This window comes from Sinohyriopsis cumingii, chromosome 3, assembly GCF_028554795.1.
Source record: "Sinohyriopsis cumingii isolate HCF-2022 chromosome 3, ASM2855479v2, whole genome shotgun sequence".
NCBI classification, from domain to species: Eukaryota; Metazoa; Mollusca; class Bivalvia; order Unionida; family Unionidae; genus Sinohyriopsis; species Sinohyriopsis cumingii.
The window spans coordinates 106,220,004-106,241,852 of NC_142963.1; the positions used below are offsets into that span (position 1 = coordinate 106,220,004).

General features: G+C 33.4%; 2 protein-coding genes across 3 annotated transcripts in view; one reads left to right on the forward strand and one right to left on the reverse strand.

Annotated features, from left to right (window-relative positions):
* Positions 1–38: 38 nt before the first annotated feature.
* LOC149803476 (uncharacterized) lies at positions 39–9,621 on the forward strand. 2 transcript variants are annotated; one of them, XM_089953203.1, is made up of 3 exons: positions 39–191; positions 4,490–4,782; positions 5,853–9,621. In XM_089953203.1, exons 2-3 carry the CDS (start codon positions 4,524–4,526, stop codon positions 6,059–6,061), a joined length of 468 nt encoding a protein of 155 aa, XP_089809329.1. In that variant the 5' UTR covers positions 39–191; positions 4,490–4,523; the 3' UTR covers positions 6,062–9,621. The 2 variants fall into 2 exon arrangements, with proteins under 2 accessions (XP_089809329.1, XP_089809330.1); XM_089953204.1 differs by having other exon boundaries at positions 110–232.
* Positions 9,622–13,313: 3,692 nt separating this feature from the next.
* The window catches only part of LOC149803477 (WD repeat domain phosphoinositide-interacting protein 3-like), a 55,943-nt gene continuing 47,407 nt past the window's right edge, over positions 13,314–21,849 (reverse strand). Inside the window, exon 10 of the mRNA XM_089953197.1 lies at positions 13,314–21,054. Coding sequence (XP_089809323.1) covers positions 20,948–21,054 — 107 coding nt within the window. The 3' untranslated portion in view covers positions 13,314–20,947. The remainder of the gene's footprint in view (positions 21,055–21,849) is intronic.

Here is a 21,849-nt window from a genome sequence, read left to right on the forward strand (position 1 = left end):
ACTAGGTTTCGAATCGATGCAATAAACCGACATAAATTGTCTGGATCGTGTAACGTTTAAAAATATATTTAGGTTATGTTACGCGTACTAATAGAGTATCCAGTCAACGTTCTCGTGTAACGCTAATAGGCTAATGCGTTGGTTGTTGACAATGGTTGAACTGGTGAAGTTTATATGCCGGAAACAACACAGTAAGATATATATTTTTGGCTGAGACAAGATTATAACTGTTGTGCGTTTAATATTTTTATTGCCGATGTAAATGTGTTTTCTTATAGCCTTGGTTTACGGTATGCTTTAGGATAGTTTTTCTCTGTTATTTCTACCACAACTTGAACAACTCCTTTTTGCTGATTTCAGTCGTGATTATTTTACGGTTTGCATGGTTTCGCTGTAGCTTTACCTTTGATTAAGCTTTATTTTTTGAAAAAATTAGATATTATAAAAAGGACACATAGTCAAAATTTAAAAAGTACGTTGCTCTTGCATTAGTCCTAACTGTATATTACATCGACCTTTGTATGTTAGTATGTTAGTCCTACAATCTAAGACCCCGACCCCGATATTTATGTTTTGGGCCTAGACCAGCAAGTTGTTCTCCACCTTTTTTTTTTGTTTGACTGGCGGCGGTCAAACAAAAAAAAAAGGTGGAGAACAACTTGCTGGTCTAGTTTTGGGCCATAACCTAAATATCGGGGTCGGGGTCTTACATTGTAGGACTATTGGTATGGGGTGGGGGTGGGGGCTCTTTTATTAGCTTTAAAAATTCCATATCCATATGCCATGGATATATATATGCTTGTGCATGCAAAATTTGAACCTCTTTCATTAAAATGAGTACTTATGAAATGTATAGATATGTTGATGTGCTCTCTTTCTCAAATAAATCAGTAATTATTATATCAACTATCAAAGCAAACGGATAATGAGAAGATACATTTTCGATGTGCAGACTATCAAGTGAAATTTTTGTTGTTTTATTTACGTCATAAATGTTCACTTCCTTCAACCCCATTAAAGGTAAGAAAACTAATGATTGAGTTTAAAAACTGCAACAATTGCCCAGAGAAATCACAGTACATTATAACAAATAAAGAGGACTTAATTTTTTTTTAAAAAAACATGCAGAACACCAATTGTTATTGTGTTCTGTTCCTTGTTTTGTTTTCCAAGCTGCTTAGCTTAGCCTCATTTCTGTAATACATGAATATTAATGAGGATCCTATTAAGAATGGCCACTGTGTGTGTGTTTGGATTTTTAATGTAGTTTTTAAAAAAATGTGTCATATTGCTATGATCTCTGCAATGTGACAGTTTATAGTGATGTCAAGAACTGGGGCATCATGCTGTTTTCAAACCCATGACCTGCATCCAAGGTGGACACTTTAACCACTTAGGACACCAGAGTGGTGTCACAAATAATAAGTGCGTGTATATGTGATTTAAATTTTTAACGTAGCTTTAATATTACTACAATGTCTGCAGTTAGACAGTTTATAGTGATGTTTAGCACTGGGGGATCATGCCGCAGACATGTAGCATGATGCTTAGTCCTAACACTGACCTCTTAATGCTGAGCACCAAGAGATGCAGCTGTTAAAGTACCATTTTTAGAAGTCTTTGGTATGACTCAGACAGGTTTGGACCTGCAACCTCCAACATCTGAGATGGACCTCTAACCACTAGACCACTGGAGCAGTTAAGAATGGTCAATACTAAAATTTACACTTTATTGGCCAACAATATCACTCCTATGCAAAATCAGTATGAACTGGGTGAGGCTAACAGTTCATTGACGTTATGCTTAGATGTGCATAACTAAATCAAGGTTATGTTGGATTGAGATAATCTTGACATTTGTGGTTGTCAGAAGAAGAGAGAACTATGACAATCATGTTGATCAGATTAACTTTTGAACATATTAAATCAGCATTTCTTTGCTTGTCCTTTTAAATTATAAACATTTAAACAAAACTTTGGAAGATGTGGTGGTTGCAAAAGTTTTGTTGGCAATTCAGGATTAGCACTAGCTTTAAAAACGTTGTTGCCCAAAAGATTGTCAATCTCATATTGTCGCCAATTTTCAAACAGTGTCGCCATCTTCATAATACGGTACTATCTGTTTATCTCAACATCCTCATGACCATGGTAATGTTGTCAACATAAGTGGATGTTTAGATAAGTAAGGAGGGAGGGTTGAAAATAAATTGAAATTTCACATACAATTGATGTGATGTGATTTTGATTTTTAACATAGCTTTAACAATTTTTCAGTCATATTGCTATGATGTCTGCAGTGTGGCAGTTTATAGTGATGTCTAGCACTGGGGCATCATGTCGCAGCCTGAACTTTCTTGTTGCAAACAGGAAACTTTCATGGCACAATATGTATGTTCCAATCACTATGAAAAATGAAACAATGCTTTTTTTCAGTATGTTGCTGACTTCCTTTGTATGTTGCTTATTTCACAGGTCATCGGCTTGCTTTGATTAAGGTGCATGTGTTATTCCAGGTGCCGCTAAAGCCTCTGTGTGAAGGACCAAACAAATACCCATTTGTTATTGCTGTGGCAACATAATTATAATTATAGAACATTGACTGAGACAGAATTTGTTTTTCATTTGCTTACTATATGTATAGAACAATTGGTGCTTCAAAGGTAATCAGGTTTCTTTGAAGTTGCAGCAAAACTAATTTTCTGATACAAAAAATGAACATCTTCCGTTGTCTGGTCAATTGTAGTCATTCCCGTTCCTGCTTCAGTGGTGGTCGATTGTAGCTAGTCGGGTAGAATGACTATTTTGGTTTGTATTGCAGCATACGCTACCAAGGCCAGATATCAGCATAAGCGGATTATGATATAACAATGCACTGTTTGGGTCGTTTGTCAATATGAACCAAGGATTTGTTTATGTAACAATAGATTCCAGTTCATTTTTATATCCAAGTTTGTGGCTTCCTGTCATGGTGCCCTTTAATTTCTCCACTCCAAAGCCAAGACTATATTCAGCCAAAAATGTTGTCACCAAAATTATCGCCAGAAGGTATATTTTTTTGCCAATAAGGGGAAAAAATCACAGTTTGTGACATTGGTGAAGCCCAGTGTTATCCCTGCAATTAATTTCCTTCATTTGGCAAAATGTTTAAAAATATGGGTGTTTTAATTAATGTATCATTTAGGAAGAATTTACTGGATATTAAACCCCGTGATTTATTTTGTGGATTGGAATTACTCATGAATAATGAAATGGAATAATTTTGTTTTATTGTATTTGAACTGTTAAATCACAATGGCTCTTATAAGTGTTTGCTCTTTTCTGTCTGTCTTAGAAACAACTTGCCAGTGATGATCATTCCAACTCGCAAACCCCAAAGAAACAGGTCATTAGTAAAAATTCTGACAAGAAAGTTGTCAGAAAATTTAAGGAAGGGTTCAAAAGGTGAACTTCCATGGGTAACAATTGTTGTGAAGGTGGAAATAAGGCATTGATATGTGACTGATGTAATGAAGCTGGAAAATCAAATCCATTTGTCACTGAAAGTAGTTCCAATCCCCAAAAATGGAAAATAATATAACCTTTTTTCTGTTTAATATACAAAAATAAACAGTCATACATAATTAGAAAGAAACAATTATACGAAAGGTAGTATTGTTCCTATCTGTATCGCTGTCTGCTTGTCAGTCTCTCACCCAGTAAGAGTGTTAAGAGTTTCTCATGTTGTTTAGCATGAGATAATAAAAATCTTAAACATCAGTTTGCTTTTCAAATAACAAACAGTCCCAGTTAAGAGCTAATGACCATAAAAAAACTAATGACTCTTGAGATTTCAGTTTTGACCATGAGATATTCATTTTGACTCTTCAAATTATGGGCTCATGGGTAAGATGACTCTTAAGTTTTGAAATCTGTTGAGCACCTTGTTATGTTCTCTCACATTTGCTTCCATATCCATGTCCTCCAGTTTATCACCTTCAAATTGATGTCATGCATCTAGACAGTCTTTGACAAGCCAACTTTTCAGAATGATTTGAGAACACTTTTTCAACAATTGAACTGTTTACCAAACTGGTTTTCTGTCTTAATCATGTAATTGCTGATAAACACCACTGGTGGTTGCTCAATTTCTACAGGATTATAATTGTTAAAGACAAGTAAGTGTCATTTATTTCCCAAGACACATGTCAAAGAAATCTCATGAGTTATATTACTGACAAATATCACTACAGTAGGATTTTGTTTGTTTACTATTTTGGAGGTTCTTTTAACTCTTATATATATATATATATATATATATATATATATATATATATATATATATATATATATATATATATATATATATATATATATATATATATATATATATATTGTGTGTGCGTGTGTGCAATGGATGATTTTTTTTATAAATAATCGGGGGGGATTCCCTCCCCTCCCGATCAACCATGTTTATATTATTGTTCAAGCTTTTTCTTTTTTTTTTCTTCAGTTTTTGCCTGAACAACTGAAAGATTATAGCAATAATGGCAGGGAAAATTGACCAGTCAATCCTAACTGATGAAAAAGAAGAGAGTCAGTTGAAGGAATTCTTCAAATTTATTGGCGAATACTTTGAGCTTGACAAGAAATTCCAGAATGCTAAAATCTATGCAGAAGACCATCCTATCGTGTCCTTATTTTTTCTTATCATCACAGCGATGTGTACAGGGCCAATAATTTGTTTTGTAATATTTGTTGTTGGAAGTGTCACTGTTACCTTTTGTGGATTTCTGTTTGTTGAAGGTAAGATATCTAGAAAAGCAAATGTCATAAAATGTATCTATATGATCTATATCTGTGTAACTTCATAGAGATTTCTCTAGGATTTTAAAACTAGGAGTCCAGGATGCCTAATTTTCCCAAAATAGGAGTCCCACCAACAAAAGTTGCAGTCCCCTACCAGAAGCATATTGGGCATCCCTGAATTGACTAAATTTCCATTTGAGAAGAACCAGCAACCATTGAGTTTAATGTTCTAACTTCTTTACACCACTGACATATAGCTCTTGTTTGTCCATTAGAGTGAGACTGAATTATGTAAGGCCAAGGAAAGGTCTTATTCCAAGCACTAAGCTAGGCATCACACTTTCTTACATATGGCTACTGTTCCATGTAAACTATCAGTTCTAGCAACTTTAACACTCTTCTGAATTTCATTACAGTCTTCATCAGTTTGCCGTTTACCCCAACATACTTTAAATTTTTTATTGTTTAACCCACTATTTGGTCCTTAATGAAATTGGTGCTGGTCTGAAATCCAATATGGCCTCAATAGTTAATCTTGAAAATCATATAATAGCTACTCCTGAACAAAAGCCATATTGACAGTTTTCACCAAAAGAATTATTAAGAATAAATTAAAATGGTGCTGATCTAAATTCCAATATGTCCACCAGGGCAGCCATCTTGAAGTTATTGTTCTTGCCACTCCTCTTCAACAGAAAGTCATACCAGCATTGTTGTTATTTTTAATGTGCACTATCGGCAGATTGGTGCTTGATAATTTGCTATTTTGCAATTTATCACAGCAAGTTTATTATTCTGTGAGATGTTACATTGGTAACTTTGCCATTAGTCAAGTTGTCATTCAGCAAGTTGTGGTAGACCTTACTGAGACATTTACTTTGCACAGCATTGTCATGTTCTTGATAAGTGCAGGGAATGTAATGAAAATCTCAAGTAAAAGTCTATATGATCGCTCTGTTTTCAAAAGTCTCATATAGAGGAGATGGTGTAAAGTGTTTACCATGTCTTGTTAATAATTGATATATGCATGTATGCCTTAATTATATTATCTCTGTTTATTTTTACAGGTACTTTCTTGATTATAGCAATCATGGTGTTAGGAGGAGTTCTGGTATTTGTGGGTCTTACAGCAGTGGGAATCTGCATCTTTCTCCTGGCCTTGACATATATCATCAAAATATCAGGGGATTTGTACCAGAAAATCACTGAGATCTTCCAGAGTTACCTTCCTTCCATTATCTCTTCCAAACAGAGAATAGAGGCAAAGGCAGAATAAAACTGGAGGAAACATCAGATGCACAGATTCTCAAAAGGAATATTCAATTTTAATTAAGAGAATGATATGTTATTATTAAAAGGCACAAAATAAGTTGTTCTTTCTTGCAGTGCACATGTTTCAGTCAAAATAAAGCCAATATCTGTGTGGTGATGTAGCAAGACCAAAAAAATATTACAAAAACTACATTAAATTTCTGAGGAATTTTAATTTAAATCATTAGCAAATTATGTAACTGTTGTGATGGTTTATCATATCAAGTGATACCTGCTTTTATGCATTGCCTAGGTTTTATGTTTTAAGAACTCGATGTAGAATGATAGAATGCCAGCTACGTTGATACATGCATAGTTAGTTTGCTTGTTGTTCTCTTTCAACACCTTGTTAATTAACACTTATTGGTTGCATCTTGCCAAATAAATGGGATCTAATTGCCTTCCCCAAGGACACATCAAGGGAGCCAATCCAGTCAGGCCTGGGTAGGTATCAAATTTGTTACCCTTGGGTTATGAATTGAATGCTTTGTCAGGTTATATAAATAACTGGTAGGTGTTTTAAATTTCTTTAAATTTGTTTTAACTGAAGTCCTTAAATTCAGTTAATAATCAGTTGGTATGTACAGTACATATAAATAATTTTTTTTGTGTGTTCTCAACATACAGTGAATTCATGCAGGGTGTGAGGATATTTGGACATAACTGTAACAATGAGCCTGCCATATTGCTTAAACGTGTCCAAAAAGCAAAGTTCACTTCACCATGCATTGATTTCATGCTATTTCCTCCACCTCCTTTTGTTTCAATAGAATTTGTTAATAATCATTGTAAAACATTGACTTTTGTCTCATTTTCCCTTCAAAGAGGAAATTGGAAAGTTGGGAAAATAAGTTTTCTACTCTTTTGTCAAGTTTGTTGCTAATTTGATAATTATAAATATCAGAAATAACATTGCTATTTTTGGAATTCCTGCCATAAACTCACACATCATCCTGGAAAAAAAATGAGAGAAAAATTGAATTTTGTAGCCCAGTTGAAAGTACATTGTGACACATTGGACAGATCCAGGTCAGTTGCTGATCAGATTAATGTTTTTAACCAATATTTCCTCCTATAAACATACAAAAAGCAGAATTCCACTACAAAAGCAGTTGCCAGTTTATTGACTACAACCTAAGTTCGAGGTTGTCATTTGATTCCACAGCTGAGGTGAAGGAAAATATTTGCAAAAAAGTTTAAAATGCTTTTAGAAATTTCTAATAGTGTTTCATCAGTATGTTTATTTTCTGATTTGAAAATGTGCAAAACCAAAATGTAAAGTAACCATTTTCACCAAATAGATTATGTACTTGCTACACTCACATTCTTAATACTTTCAACAGCTTTGCCCCATTCAAGCTGGAAAGAGAAAGTCATTGCAGCCAAAATTTAGAGTCTGGCATGGATATTGCACTGATTTTTTTAAGGATTTTCATTGACTTTATGACTCCTTTAAATCGTAATTTTTTTTATCAAATAAACAAATATTTGTCTATAAAAATAAAAGAATTCAATTACCCAATCTAGGAATTTAAGTACCTACCTATATGTACCTGTATTTACCATAAAACTTTATTCCCAAACAACAAGTTAATTCACAACACTTCTATAAATTTTCTTGATCTAAGTTACTGTGAGTTATTATTTGCTCCTGTGGCCCAGTGGTAGATCATCTGCCTTGGCTGCAGGAGGTCACAGGTTCGATTCCCGGCCAAGTCATACCAAAGACTTTTTAAATTGTTACTAAGAACTGCCTCGCTTGAGACTCAGCATTAAGAGGTTAGTGTTAGGACTGGTCATCCTTGTGTCAGGATAATGTGACTGGGTAGGACATCATGCTACATTTCTGCGGCATGATGCCCCAGTGCTAAACATCACTATAAACTGTCACACTGCAGACATTGTAGTAATATGACTGAAAATTTGTTAAAGCTACGTTAAAAATCTAAATCACACACACACTTATTATTTGCGAGACCACTTTGGTGGCCTAAGTGGTTAAAGTGTCCACCTTGGATGCAGGAGGTCATGGGTTTGAAAACAGCCTAATCATACCAAAGAAATAAAAACAGCTACCTTGCTTGGTGCTCAGCATTAAGAAGTTAGTGTAAGGACTGGTCAGTCTAGTGCCAGGATAATGTGACTGGATGGGATATGATGCCACATGTCTGCAACAGCATGATGCCCCAGTGCTAGACATCACTATAAACTGCCACACTGCAGACATCATAGCGATATGACTAAAATTTTTAAGTTATGTTAAAAATGTAAATCACAGACACAAAACATTATTTGCAAGATGACACTTATATATTTTGTGGTTGATACAAATCACAAATTTAAAGACATGACTTCAGCTGAATCAAAAAGACCCTTTCACCAATCCAAAGCGAGAAAAATGAAAATAAATGAATTCACATTATGCTGTTTTCTGATTTTAAGCTTTCATTAGTGTTTGTCATTTGCAAGATCCAGAGGTGGTATGACCATGGATGTATAATTGTGTAATATTTGTACAAATAGAAAAGAGAACAACTTTTTCATGAGTGTAAAAGAAAGGTTTATCTAGTGCATGAGCACACGAAGCATTTGCAAAGACTGATGTCATCTGTCTGAAAATGAAGCATATTCAGTTTTTGAAAATCATATGAAAAAGTAGGGTTATTTCATTACTCAGACTTGACAGAATTTCATCTGTATACCTTTCATATCTTTACATACAATTTTATTCACATTGGCAGGTTCTTGGCTATTGTTATTCAATGATTTAATTTTATTTTTGCAGATTTTTTTAAGCATGCATTTATCTTGATCAGTGAATTATGTATAAACACTGCTTGATCTTAAAATTGTACAAGTTTCTTAGGTATCCATGTTCATTACTTGAATTCATGGATATGTCCCAAGGTCCAATTTTCTTTGCAGATAGATCATTATTCATTGAATCTTTACATACATGGTGAGAAGCAACCACAGATCCCACAACCAGATTGGTACCCCATGAATAAAATTTATTTTGCAGTATTTTAAATACCGACAAGATACTTTTTTTATTTAGCTTTCTCAGCAGACAACTCATTGAAATTGTTTTGTCACTTCAAAATCTCCATGTAAACTGTTGCTACAGATATTAATATGCTCTTCCTGACTGTTTGATTTGGTAGTTCTTTAGTATTCCCTTCTTCATATCTCTTCCAGGGTGCAAAAATTTTGGAAGATGATGGAACTGTGATGAACTTTTGAAGAAATCCCCAACTCCCATTCTCTGTGTTTAGTCTTCCAACCCTGCTGTATAATTAAAACAAAATGTCTGTGAGAAAGATTGTTAAAATTGTGACTTGAGGGGGAAAAAATTACAGTCATTATAATTAATTAAAAAGTATTTTTTTACCTTGATAGTAAAACTTGTTATATAGAAATGTGCCTTATATTTTTGTTAATTATTTTTAGCAGTAACCAAAATTTACTCTCGATTTGTATTATTGTTATATGGATTGGAAAGATGCAATAAAAGTTTTCATTGAATTTGTGTCTGTGTGGTTTGTTTAATTCAGATATAAAATTGCAACTTGCTTCTTTCTATATTCATATTTGTTGCCATTGGACTTGAGGCCAACCTTATTTTGTGTGGCTGTCTGAATTATTACATAATTACATGATTATTTTTAGAAAGTGCATGTGTATGGATTTTTTATCTGCACCAAGTAGGGGGGCCCCCAAGTGGCCGAGTGGTCTAAAGCATCAGTGTTACGGATCACTGCCATCTCACCTCTGTCTGATGGGTTTGAGTCTCGGGTTTGGCCAATGTGGGTATGTGAGAAAGCTTGCCAGTAGCTTCTCGTGGGTCGGTGGTTCTTTCCGGTGTTCTCCCGGGTTCTTCCTCCATCAATAATACTGGCTGCCATGTATAGCCTATCTTGTGCTAAAAAATGGCGTTAAACCCTACAACAACAACAACAGGACCAAGTAGCTTTCATAAATCTATAAGTATTAAATCAGCATAATTAAATTTCGAGAACATACTACCCTGAAGCATCTGATGATGTTGAAGCACTCCTATTCTTAAAACTGAGGAATCTTTCACAACATTTTTTTATATAGAGAATTCAGAACAAAAGCTTATTCAATTTATAACATGAATATGGTGTTATATAGGTTCATAAACCTAAATCATATTTCAGTCTCACACATTTGTAATATAGCGGCCTAAGTGTCTGAGATTATTCACCTGGCTGACAATGCTTAGAGTAGTGGCTCAAGAAATCTTGGTCAGTCTGTTTAAATTTCTCACAATGCTGTTGATTTCATTTGTTATGAAAGCAATTATTGTAAGGTTTCTCATGTTTTTTTTAAATAATCTTTATCCATATTTGATACAAAGTCAGCATCATTTATTCCATATTAAAAAGGCTCCGTTGACCAGGCAATTTGTTTCCCTTGAGTTCTCTTTCTGTGGACATTCACCACAGCCATGGTACTTACAGAGTAAATTCTCAGTGTTTTGTCACTATAAGAATTTTTTCAGGAAGCTGTTCACTCTACAGTAGTAATTTTCAGCTGTAGAGGTATGTGAAATATAAAATCGTATTCTTTCTTGCTATCCATTTTATGTGATATAATTGTTTTATATATTTCATAATGTATTCTAAATTTTATAGATTCAGATCTATACCATATAACCCCATAATATTTTTTTCAGTAATTTGTATAATTGGACAGACAGATTGAATTAAATTAGATGTTGCATGCATTAAATGGTGAATAATAAGTTCTTATGATCCAGTGAGATTATTTTTGTTGGACACATATTCATGTACAAGCATGGTTATTAATAATAGTTTTGTACAATAGATCTGATAAGATAATGTGTAACAATGTCAATTAATGTGCATGCATGTGTGATGCACACCATGCATTTTTACTTAATCATGTATCATGTACTATACAGATCAGTCATATTTTTAGCTGCTTTTGGTGATGGGAGGGGATGCAACATGCATGTTGCCTTGGAGGATGTTATTAGTTTAACTGTAGTGAGGGACCAAACTTTTGGGACCAGGTGGTCTAAACGGAATAAGGAGGCTCTCCAGTGATCCTTTGATAGACTGGGAGGGGTGGACCATGCATTGCTTCTTGACCATTTGATAAGATTTGTCAAACCAGAAATACATTGTGGTTGTCAACTGGACGCAACAAGATACATTGTTCTTTTTCAGAATCATTATTATTCAATATCACTGTATAAGTGAAATCAGTAATACATACATCGTACTTGTGGATGAAACAAACTTTATATTTTTGTTCAAATTCTATACATTGATCACCCTTGGAGACAGAATTATATATTGTTAACAGTTGTGTATAATCCTATACTTTTTGATATCCTTGTTGATAGAATCATACTGTTCAAATTTATCTATAAATTCTAAACATTGATCATCCATGGTGATAGATCCATATATCAATCATATTTGTTTATAAGTTCCATATGTTGATTCTTACTTGATTACTCCTTAAGTTGCACATATAATTAAGTTCAATCCTTATATAAAATATATGTCAGCAATATATTACTAGCTAATTTACTCATAAACACACACAGCCATTTCTCCCTGTTTTTCTCTCACTTCCCCTGATTTTGTCAAGAAGTCACTTCTCCATAAATTTCAAGTTTAACTTGACTCCTTTAGTACAATACTGGTACTATGCTGCCAATTAAAGGTCAAGATTTTAAAAAGCTTGAAATGTTACAAGACAGAATTGCAGATATGCTTTTATTTGAAAAGGGGCCAGCATTTTGTTGTCATATATCAACTTATTTTCTGCATGATATATAATGGCCACTGGAGACCATTAGAAGCTTTAAAGAGGTGAGCTAAGCTATGTAATTGTTGATTACACTCTGGTTCTATTTTTAGTAGCATTGCCATATTTAATGACCGATTGGCAAAACTGAAAGCCCTTCTTGCCAGAATGCTTTCTGTTAAATTTGGTCAAATTCTGTTCAAGTTATTTTGAAGCAGTAACAGCTGTCATATATAAGGCAGATCAATGTCATTTAACCAGCTTGAAAGGCCTTAATGCCAGGATGCTTTGTGCTATGTTTCGTTGAAATCTGCTTCGTGATTTATTTTCCCTTCTTTGTTTTAAATAGAAAAAGCTGCAAATAACAGTTGATGGACAAGCACAGTTATCATATTTTAATAATTGCAGCCATATTTAATGATCAGTCATCTTCATTTGTACAAACTTGAAAGGCTTCCAAACCAGGATGTTCCTAGGGGTCAATGTGTTTAAGATTTTTGGAAGTGACCTCCTCTGGTTTTATGGCCAGGTTTTCATAGAGTATATACAACAGAGTGAATGCCATATTGCTGTTGGGCCCAAAGGTCAAAGGCCATTGTCATGGGTTGAATTAGCTCCATCTCTCACTTGAACATGAACTGTCAGAGATAATCAACATGAAAACTTTGATGGCACAGACAACAAAAGTGTACAAATGGTTGATGTAAAGTAGTTTTAAAATATGTGATGTCTATAGAACGTAATAAGCCATCTCATCAATAGTTTAACGAGAATCCACTGAAAACTGCACCAGTACATTGCATCCAATGTAAGCTAAGAAGACAGTAACATGTTCAAGAATCATGAGATTTGTAAATTATGTATCTTTAGGTGATGACCAACATACGTTCTGAATTTCACACCTATTCATAAAAATGCTGCAAGAAAAACGGGAACTAATTGCACTAATGAGATTGTGTCATATGCAGCAATCAGCAAAAAGTGGGGGAGTCAAGTGTTCTTAAAAATATGTGCATCTTCTGGTGACAGACAATATATACCAAGATTCATGGCAATCAACCAAACACTGCATGACTAGTTGTGCTAATGAAAGTGTGGCAGGACAAAAAGGTCAATAAATCTAACACAGATGGAAGGATCAAAGTGACGACCATAACATTTACCACTTTCACAGCAATCCATCAAAAACTGCAGAATAAGCTGTGCCAATGAGTTCCAGATCAACAGAAGGATGCACAAGGATGACTAAATATCACCACCTCTATAAAATGAAAAATACTCGATTTATAAATGTTTATATCTCGTTTTTAAAGATGCAACAAAGCTTGCAACCATTGCAAATTGTGTAATATACACATGGCAGGTTTAAAAATCTTGTTTAAACTTGGAAGAATTATCAGGAAACAAATATATACTTAGATCAATATACCTTTATTTACAGCATTATACATTACCATGACAATTCTTTTATCATGATTTCATATGTATATACATATATACAAGACAATAATAAAACAAATGTGCCTTTTAAAAGCCATTAATGATCACTATTTGCTTTTACTATCCTTTCATTCATTCATTCAATTACAATATCCAATCTGGGATATTATTATAACTGCCCTTGCCCTTATGGAACACTTTACAAGCTACTTGTACCTATGAAAATACTGACCAAGAGAGATCACAGATTTCTATTCATGGAAAAGTTATTCAATAAGTCCCTGTGTTATCATCTTGACTATGAAATCTAACTATAACATACTGTTAATTCTTTCATTTTAATGAGCATCAGTTTTTGTGAAACATTTTATTACTCCTTTAACAAAAGGAAAGTTGGCTTGTGTAGTAAAGAACATACTTGACATGGTGCATAGAAAATTGTGAAAAATGCCAACTTTGTGAAACCTTAGGTGGGAAGGTAGTAGCCTACCTTGACAGTGCACATGATAAGAAAGTAACCGATGTACAGATGTACCAAATTCTATACATGTTAGCAGAACTGCACATTCTAGCTAATCTTGCTATTTTCTTCTGTGCTTTAAAAATAGGTCTATGTAGCATATTTTACAATTAAACCAATTAACTAGAAAAGACATTAACTTAAAACAAAGGTTTCTGTGGAATACTATGTACTGCTATTAATGACAGCAGAATCTACTAATACTTCCAAATAAATGTTTTTGCAAATTCGAGTACTAGCTAAAGACATACAGTAATATTTAATATATAATACTGAAAAACAATAAATACAAAAACAGGAAATCGTGACTTCGTTTTGGCATCAACGTGTAAAGTTAACATAATAGTCACTGAGCTACAATCAACATATCTTTTATTTTATTTTTAAAAGCCAAATTACTTTTATTAAACAATAATTAGGAGAATTTTTGTATATTTTTATTTATGGATTGCTGTTGTTACCATTTCAAAGTGTATCAATCTAAATCATGAACAAATGACTCCTAAAACAAAGCAAATAATGCAACAACATGGTGGTCAGCTGCTGGCAATTTTGTGACAGGAATAAGAAGGGTTCAACAGTTAGCATGTCATATCACACAATAACAATAGACCATCCATTGCTTGTGGACTGGTCCAGAATAATGGATTCCCTTATTAGAATCATTTCCCTCCTTATGAATCATTTTGTGACAATATCACTGAGTATTTACTGTGCAATTTATGTCAAAATAAATGTACACACCTTGATCACACAACAATCAATACTATTAATTCTGATCTGCAACTTCAGTGCCACCTGAACATGAAAAGGAGGCTGCACTGACCAGCTTTAATATAGTACTTAAGTGCTTGTGATGCAGTTAGTAACGTCACTATAACAAAAAGTATATGATCAACCTGAAAAACATTTCAGGTTGATGGAACATTGAAAACTGGTCACTGGAAATGGAAGCAAATATTGATAAACACAGCACCTCAAGGTGCTTGCACCTGCCATTGATTTCCTCCTTACCTGTTTGTCGTGTGACAAAATTGCAATTTCATTAACGGAACATAATTTTTTAAAATCAAATTCTATAAATAAATAAATGTTGGTACTTTTAGCCAAAAGTTGCCAAAAATGTCCAACACGAAAGTTAAATGTTTATAAAGAAATGTCGAAGATCTACCGAATGAAGATTATAAATAATGACAAACACTGCTCTGTACAATGACCCATAGTAGGCAAAACTAGCAACTTTTGTTACATGTGAACAATCAGCCAGGTAAAAATCATGTCCTAATAAATGCAAAAGTTTTTATGGATATCTCTATATAAAAGGCATATGTTTACAAATAACAGTAATAAATGTATCAAATGAATTGAAAGTTTACCTACATTCTTTGCCACTATCTCGAGAACACCTGTATACAAAAGCCAACAGTTTTATTTCTTTGAGTATCCTCCACAGACCATTGACATTGTTACTGTAATTAAAAGTGCTGTGCTTCCTCAAACTTTCAAATGCATGTGTCTTCTTCAAGAAAAGACATTCTGTTGCAGAGATATACTATAGTGTCAAATACAGCCAATAAGGCATCTGTTGTTATTTCAAAATACCACACAAAACAGTATGTAGAAATCCTGTTCATGAAAAATATCATGAAGGCTCCTGGAGGCAGGATAGGAACAAGATAAAATGCCATCAAGTGGTTTACAAATGCTTTCCAGAGGGAATGCCATTGAAAACAAATAATTCTTGCTATAAGAATTTGCATGGGATCTTCTTTCATTAACACAATATCCACATTTTAACATTTATAATTAAACAACATAAAATTGCATCACATTTATAAACATAAGAATTCTAATTACATGCAACTAATGCTGATGAAACAAGGGAAGAATACATTTACATCCAATGTATACAAGAAAAATGAACTAAACAATCTCAAGCATAAATAATGTCAAAACATTGTACACATATGAGCAACAGGCCCAGCCACTTAAACAGTAAGATATTTTCCAGTATTAATACATAATTTACTGCTTTGTTCTGAATCCATTTATTCAAATGAAAATATTGTTCTGAAAAAATGCAGTATCTGGTTCATAAAAAAAAGATGCTAAAACAATGCACAAACCTATCCATTTACCAAAGAATAATATGTTTTCAAATGTGAATGGACCCTGGGATCAGGCATTACTTTATGTGGCAACAAATCAGGATCAATGTAAATGCACTGATCCTTGGATCAACCATTACATCATGTGGCAACTAATCAGGAACAATGTGAATGGCTTAGACTTAATGATCAGCCATTATATGACAACAGATCAGGATGAACATGAATGGCTTAGATGTGAGATATGTCATTACATTATGTAACAACAGATCAGGATGAATGTGAATTGCTTTGACCTGAGATATGTCATTACATTATGTAACAACAGATCAGGATGAATGTGAATGGCTTAGACCTGAGATATGTCATTACATTATGTAACAACATATCAGGATGAATGTCAATTACTTACACCCTTGGATCAGCCATTACATTTTGTAACAACAGATCAGGATGAATGTGAATGGCTTAGATGTGAGATATGTCATTACATTATGTAACAACAGATCAGGATGAATGTGAATTGCTTTGACCTGAGGTATGTCATTACATTATGTAACAACAGATCAGGATGAATGTGAAATACTTAGACCTGAGATATGTCATTACATTATGTAACAACAGATCAGGATGAATGTGAATGGCTTAGATGTGAGATATGTCATTACATTTGTAACAACAGATCAGGATGAATGTGAAATGGCTTTGACCTGAGATATGTCATTACATTATGTAACAACAGATCAGGATGAATGTGAATGGCTTAGATGTGAGATATGTCATTACATTTGTAACAACAGATCAGGATGAATGTGAAATGGCTTTGACCTGAGATATGCCATTACATTATGTAACAACAGATCAGGATGAATGTGAATGGCTTAGATGTGAGATATGTCATTACATTATGTAACAACAGATCAGGATGAATGTGAATGGCTTAGATGTGAGATATGTCATTACATTATGTAACAACAGATCAGGATGAATGTGAATTGCTTTGACCTGAGATATGTCATTACATTATGTAACATAAGATCAGGATGAATGTGAATTACTTAGACCCAAGATATGTCATTACATTATGTAACAACATATCAAGATGAATGTGAATTACTTACACCCTTGGATCAGCCATTACATTTTGTGGCAACTGATCAAAATCAATGTCTGAATAAACTTCATTGCCCTAATCCAACAGTCAATTCTGCCATGACAGATTTTGTACTGTGGGAATTTTTAGTGCGGGGAAAAGTTTTAGTAATTTAGCAGTCTCATGGTGAGATCATAAAAATAATTTATGTCCAAGTTTACAACCTTAAATATTAAAACATCTCTATAATATAACACGCAAGACTTAAAATCCAATTTTTATTTAAAATATTGCTAGCTTGTCATGCATGAAAAAATTATCCACATCTAGTATGCAATATATGACTACCCTTTTTACCTTTGGATTTGTGTTATACACAAGCAAAAAAGTCAGTCCTTGAAAGGTAATGTGAGATAAACCTGATTTGATGCCAGTGATGTGGCCCATAATTTCCTTTCCTTTTGAATACAATGCAAATACCTTATGTTTTTGCATGGAAATGAGATGATATGAGTCTTGTATTTGAGAATTTGAAGACATTAACGGTTGGTTATAGAACTGTACATTGACATATTTCCAGTAAAACAATGATCATGGTTCTAAAATACTCAAATATAAATGCTACTAAAATAATACGATTTTCAAAAATTCAACTGTATCACTAAATTTTACAAGACTCTATAATTAACAGTAACTATTCATCCTGACCTACACTCGTGCCACTCAAAACTATTCTGACCAATCAAACTACATTTGTATATTTAGTTTATAATTTCCAAGTCTCTTAAGATTTAACATTTATGTGAAATATTATTAAAGTAGATCTTTATGATGGAGGGCCCTAATGCTAACATCTTCATATCTTTTAAACTAGATGTGTCAGAATACACTGACAAAAGAAATTTACATTAGTGTGTTCCCAAATGTTTATGTGACACACAATCTAGTCATAATATAAAGGTAAGCAAAGTTTTATGAAGGTATCTCAAACTGATCAGGAGATCTTAACTATACACAATTTTTAAAACACAGCAATAACTAGAAAAGTACTTGTGCAGCAAAAAGCCAACATATGTAAACAAAATTTTTCAGCTGGGCAGATTACTAAAAAGTACCTGTCTGACAAAGTCACCTGCCAAGCTATAATAACCATGCCAACAAAGAAAATGATACATGCACATACTTGGCAAGAAAGTAAAAACTAACATTTAGCTCTGTCTAAATTTTAACACTGAGCTTAAACTAAGGCATCAACAGAAGACACAAATATGCCAAAGTGATTGTGACATCAAGCTTCTGCTAAGGCTGGTCCAACGAAAACAGTGCAGGAAATATTAACATCTGACAAAAGTGTGAAAAGAGTAAACATAATTTGTCAAGTGGGGAGATAACTCACTATTCTGACAAAGCCCACTTATGTTCTTGACACACTGCCTACTCTTGATTTATATGAATAACAAGTTTTATAAATACAGCAAACAGTTTATACAGATAAATTGCTAACAAAAATTAGATGGAAGGACAAACTCACTCCAGTACACCAACCTCAACCTAAACTAAATTTCCAGCGGTACTAGATTTAAGCTACTGCTTTTTTAATAAACTGTTTGGAGGAACTTCAACAAAGCAAACATTCATCCTAGGAGGTACTGGTTGCTGCTTAAGACAAGTTCTTTAAAAGTACACCATCCTATGTCTGGCATGAACAGAGAGTTTAGGATTCCTAAAGACCAAGCAAATCTTCAAATTAAAAACCAAATGACATTCCACAGTGACCTAAACACAAAACTTGACAAGAAGGATGGATGAACAGACATGGGCAGTACTACATACCAACTCTACTCATGAAGGGACATAAAAATGTAAAGTTTCATCCTTTGCAATCTAACATATCCAACACTAATGTTCCATATCAGATACTAATCCAGATCTATGGAATAATCAATAACTGTATCAGCATTTTCTTTATTATCTGACATCATGAAATGGCATTTTCTGAATCAATCACATAATTTTTTAATTGGGCATAAAATATCATCTCCTTAAATCACAAATGACACCATATAAGACAAGAACGTAATTTTCAGGTCCGTAGGTTCTTCATGGCATTTAACATACTCAATTTAGTTCATTATATATATATATATATATATATATATATATATATATATATATATATATATGTCATATGAATGAAAATTATTTTGCATTCATGATAGTATAATTTCTTTTAAAACTATACAATTCATTTCCTATAATTTGCTTTGTCAAATGTTTGTGTCCTGTAATCAATGTGTTGTTTATTAGTGTTGGATACAAGTGTTCAAGAAAACTAAAGTATTTCCATGAAAACTAAAGCTTTTCCATGTAATCTGTATGTCTTAAACTGTCAATAAATAGTACATTTCAGATGCATGATAATCTCCAATAATAATAACTGCTTCTGATAATAATATTTTACAAAACTTGTGTCCAACAATAAAACCAATAACAAATGTTGTGTCCATCAAGAGAGAGATAAAAAAAGAACTATGGTATCATATAACCAAAAACAAAAATTACTGACAACCTTTTGCTGATTTATACTGTGTTCAATATAATTTTCAATTATACTGATAACAACATATAAAATTTAATGTACAAAAACTAGTCAGGCAGTAAAGATTATATTACATTTAATTAAATTAAGCTAAAACAGGACTGAAGACAAAATAAATCTGATGATAAATTGCAAAGATAAGCTTTTGTTTACATTGCCTAATGAAAAAGTCTTAAGAACCATCATTCATTACTTAATGCAAATACTCATAGACTAAATGATGATACTAACTACAAGAAATATTTGTAAAAATGGCCTTAATGACCTCACATTCTAGGCAAGAAAACAAAATGACCGTAGGGCTCTACCAAAGTGATCTGGCAGTTGACCTTTAATTGGGCTATATATCAGTGCCCTGTCACTTAAATATTAGGAGGAGAGATGAAAGGGTCTTTTGCATCATTGTTATTGACCTGTTGGCTGATCCATACCCAAGAATATACAACATATGCACATCATCTTACCTACTGTACCTAATGTAATACTTGTATTGCATCAACACCAAGAATACATCATATATGCACACCACTTAATGTAGCTGATTTATGCACTGCATCCACACAAGAAGATTACATGATGTATGTACATCACCTTGCCTACTGTATTTGAAGTAATTTACTGCATCAATATGTACATAAACTTATCTACTGCATTTAATGTAATGTAATGCATCCATGTACCAAGAATACCTCATCATAATAAGTAGACAACATTAAAGTATAGCATCACTATCATGTGCTTGTGCATTCACACAATGATTTAGCTCCCTTTATCTTTGTTAGAAACACTGTACTCAAAACGTTCAATCTATCTTCCAATATGGTTGTGTTCAGTACAACACATGCTAAATCTATATTTGACACAGATTTAGCCCAGAAAGTCAAGTGATAACAATTTTCCAGGTATGATTTGTGGTAGGTTGTGAGACAATATTTTTTTCCAAGGTTAATTTGTTTTAGGGTCTAAGAAAATAATTATGTTCCATGTGTGAATTTAAGTACATGCTTCCCCTCCCCCTTTGCTATTATCAAAATGCATAAGTTTACAAGTGTATGCTGCATTATTAAAGTTTTGATGAAAAAGAGTAGCATGCATATATTATAAAAAAGTGTAAATTTATTGCAATCAATAGGGTATTTCTCACGTGGAAAGGTTCAACTGAATATGCCAGTTAAAGTTAAAAATGCCAGGTTGCTTTAGTCTTCTATATTAAATTAACAATATTGGGCATATAAAGAAGTTTGATTTAACTGCAAATGATACTGTGAAATAGTCAGGTGTTAATACTATGTTCGGTCATCTGTCATTTCCAGAAATTGGGCATAAACATCACGGGTGCATTCTCCTTTCTGGTTGAACACAAACTTATAATAGCTGCCATCAGCACATATCACTGAAAAGAAAACAAAAGAGGAAACTGCAGTTATTGTTATTTATTAGCACTTTTTCTTGGATCATCTAGAAGAATTAGTATAAAAAACAATATAAGACATAAGAGAATGCTACATTATATACTGGCAAATAATCATATGACAAAGCAACTGAAAAGAAAAACAATATTTCATGGAACATTATGCCTTCAATTTATCTTCCACAAAAACTGTGTGGCCAATCTCGTTTTTGAGAAACTTATGAAAAAAACAGCACTGCAGATAATAAAGTATCCTGTTTAATTCTCCAGACTGTTAATTTATGTGTTTATTCTTGTTGATATTATTAATCGGAGGGTTGATAGTGTCTGACTCCATTATAACTCCAAGGGTAATGCCCCAGTCATTTGCAAACAATAATCAGTTCCACTTCAACCCCACTCAAATATAAGGTAAATTTTTTGACCGTAAAGATGAAAATGCAACACTTTTATAAGTCAAATCTACTCTGTGTGTGTGTGTGTGTGTGAGAGAGAGAGAAAGAGAGAGAGAGATGTACTGAGAGGAGGGGAAAATGATCCTTGTTTCCAAACACTAGGAAAGTTAAATTTTCTAACAAGTCCCATCGGTTGGGGAGCACTGGCTGTTGACCAAAGCACAAAAGGCATGTAGCCTTACTGTGTACATGACATAATATCTTGGCTGCTAGCATGGTAAACACATCTACTGCCCCCTATTAATATCAATGCATGTTTGCATCATCATCATCAACATAAAGATTTATGTAAGGCCACTGTAAGGGATGAACCCTAAAAGAA

Bases quoted from the DNA above. Each gene is read 5' to 3' on its own strand.
- LOC149803476 (XM_089953203.1), top strand. From the start codon at position 4,524: ATGGCAGGGAAAATTGACCAGTCAATCCTAACTGATGAAAAAGAAGAG. The intron at 4,783-5,852 runs GTAAGATATCTA...TTATTTTTACAG, and splicing joins TGGATTTCTGTTTGTTGAAG to GTACTTTCTTGATTATAGCA.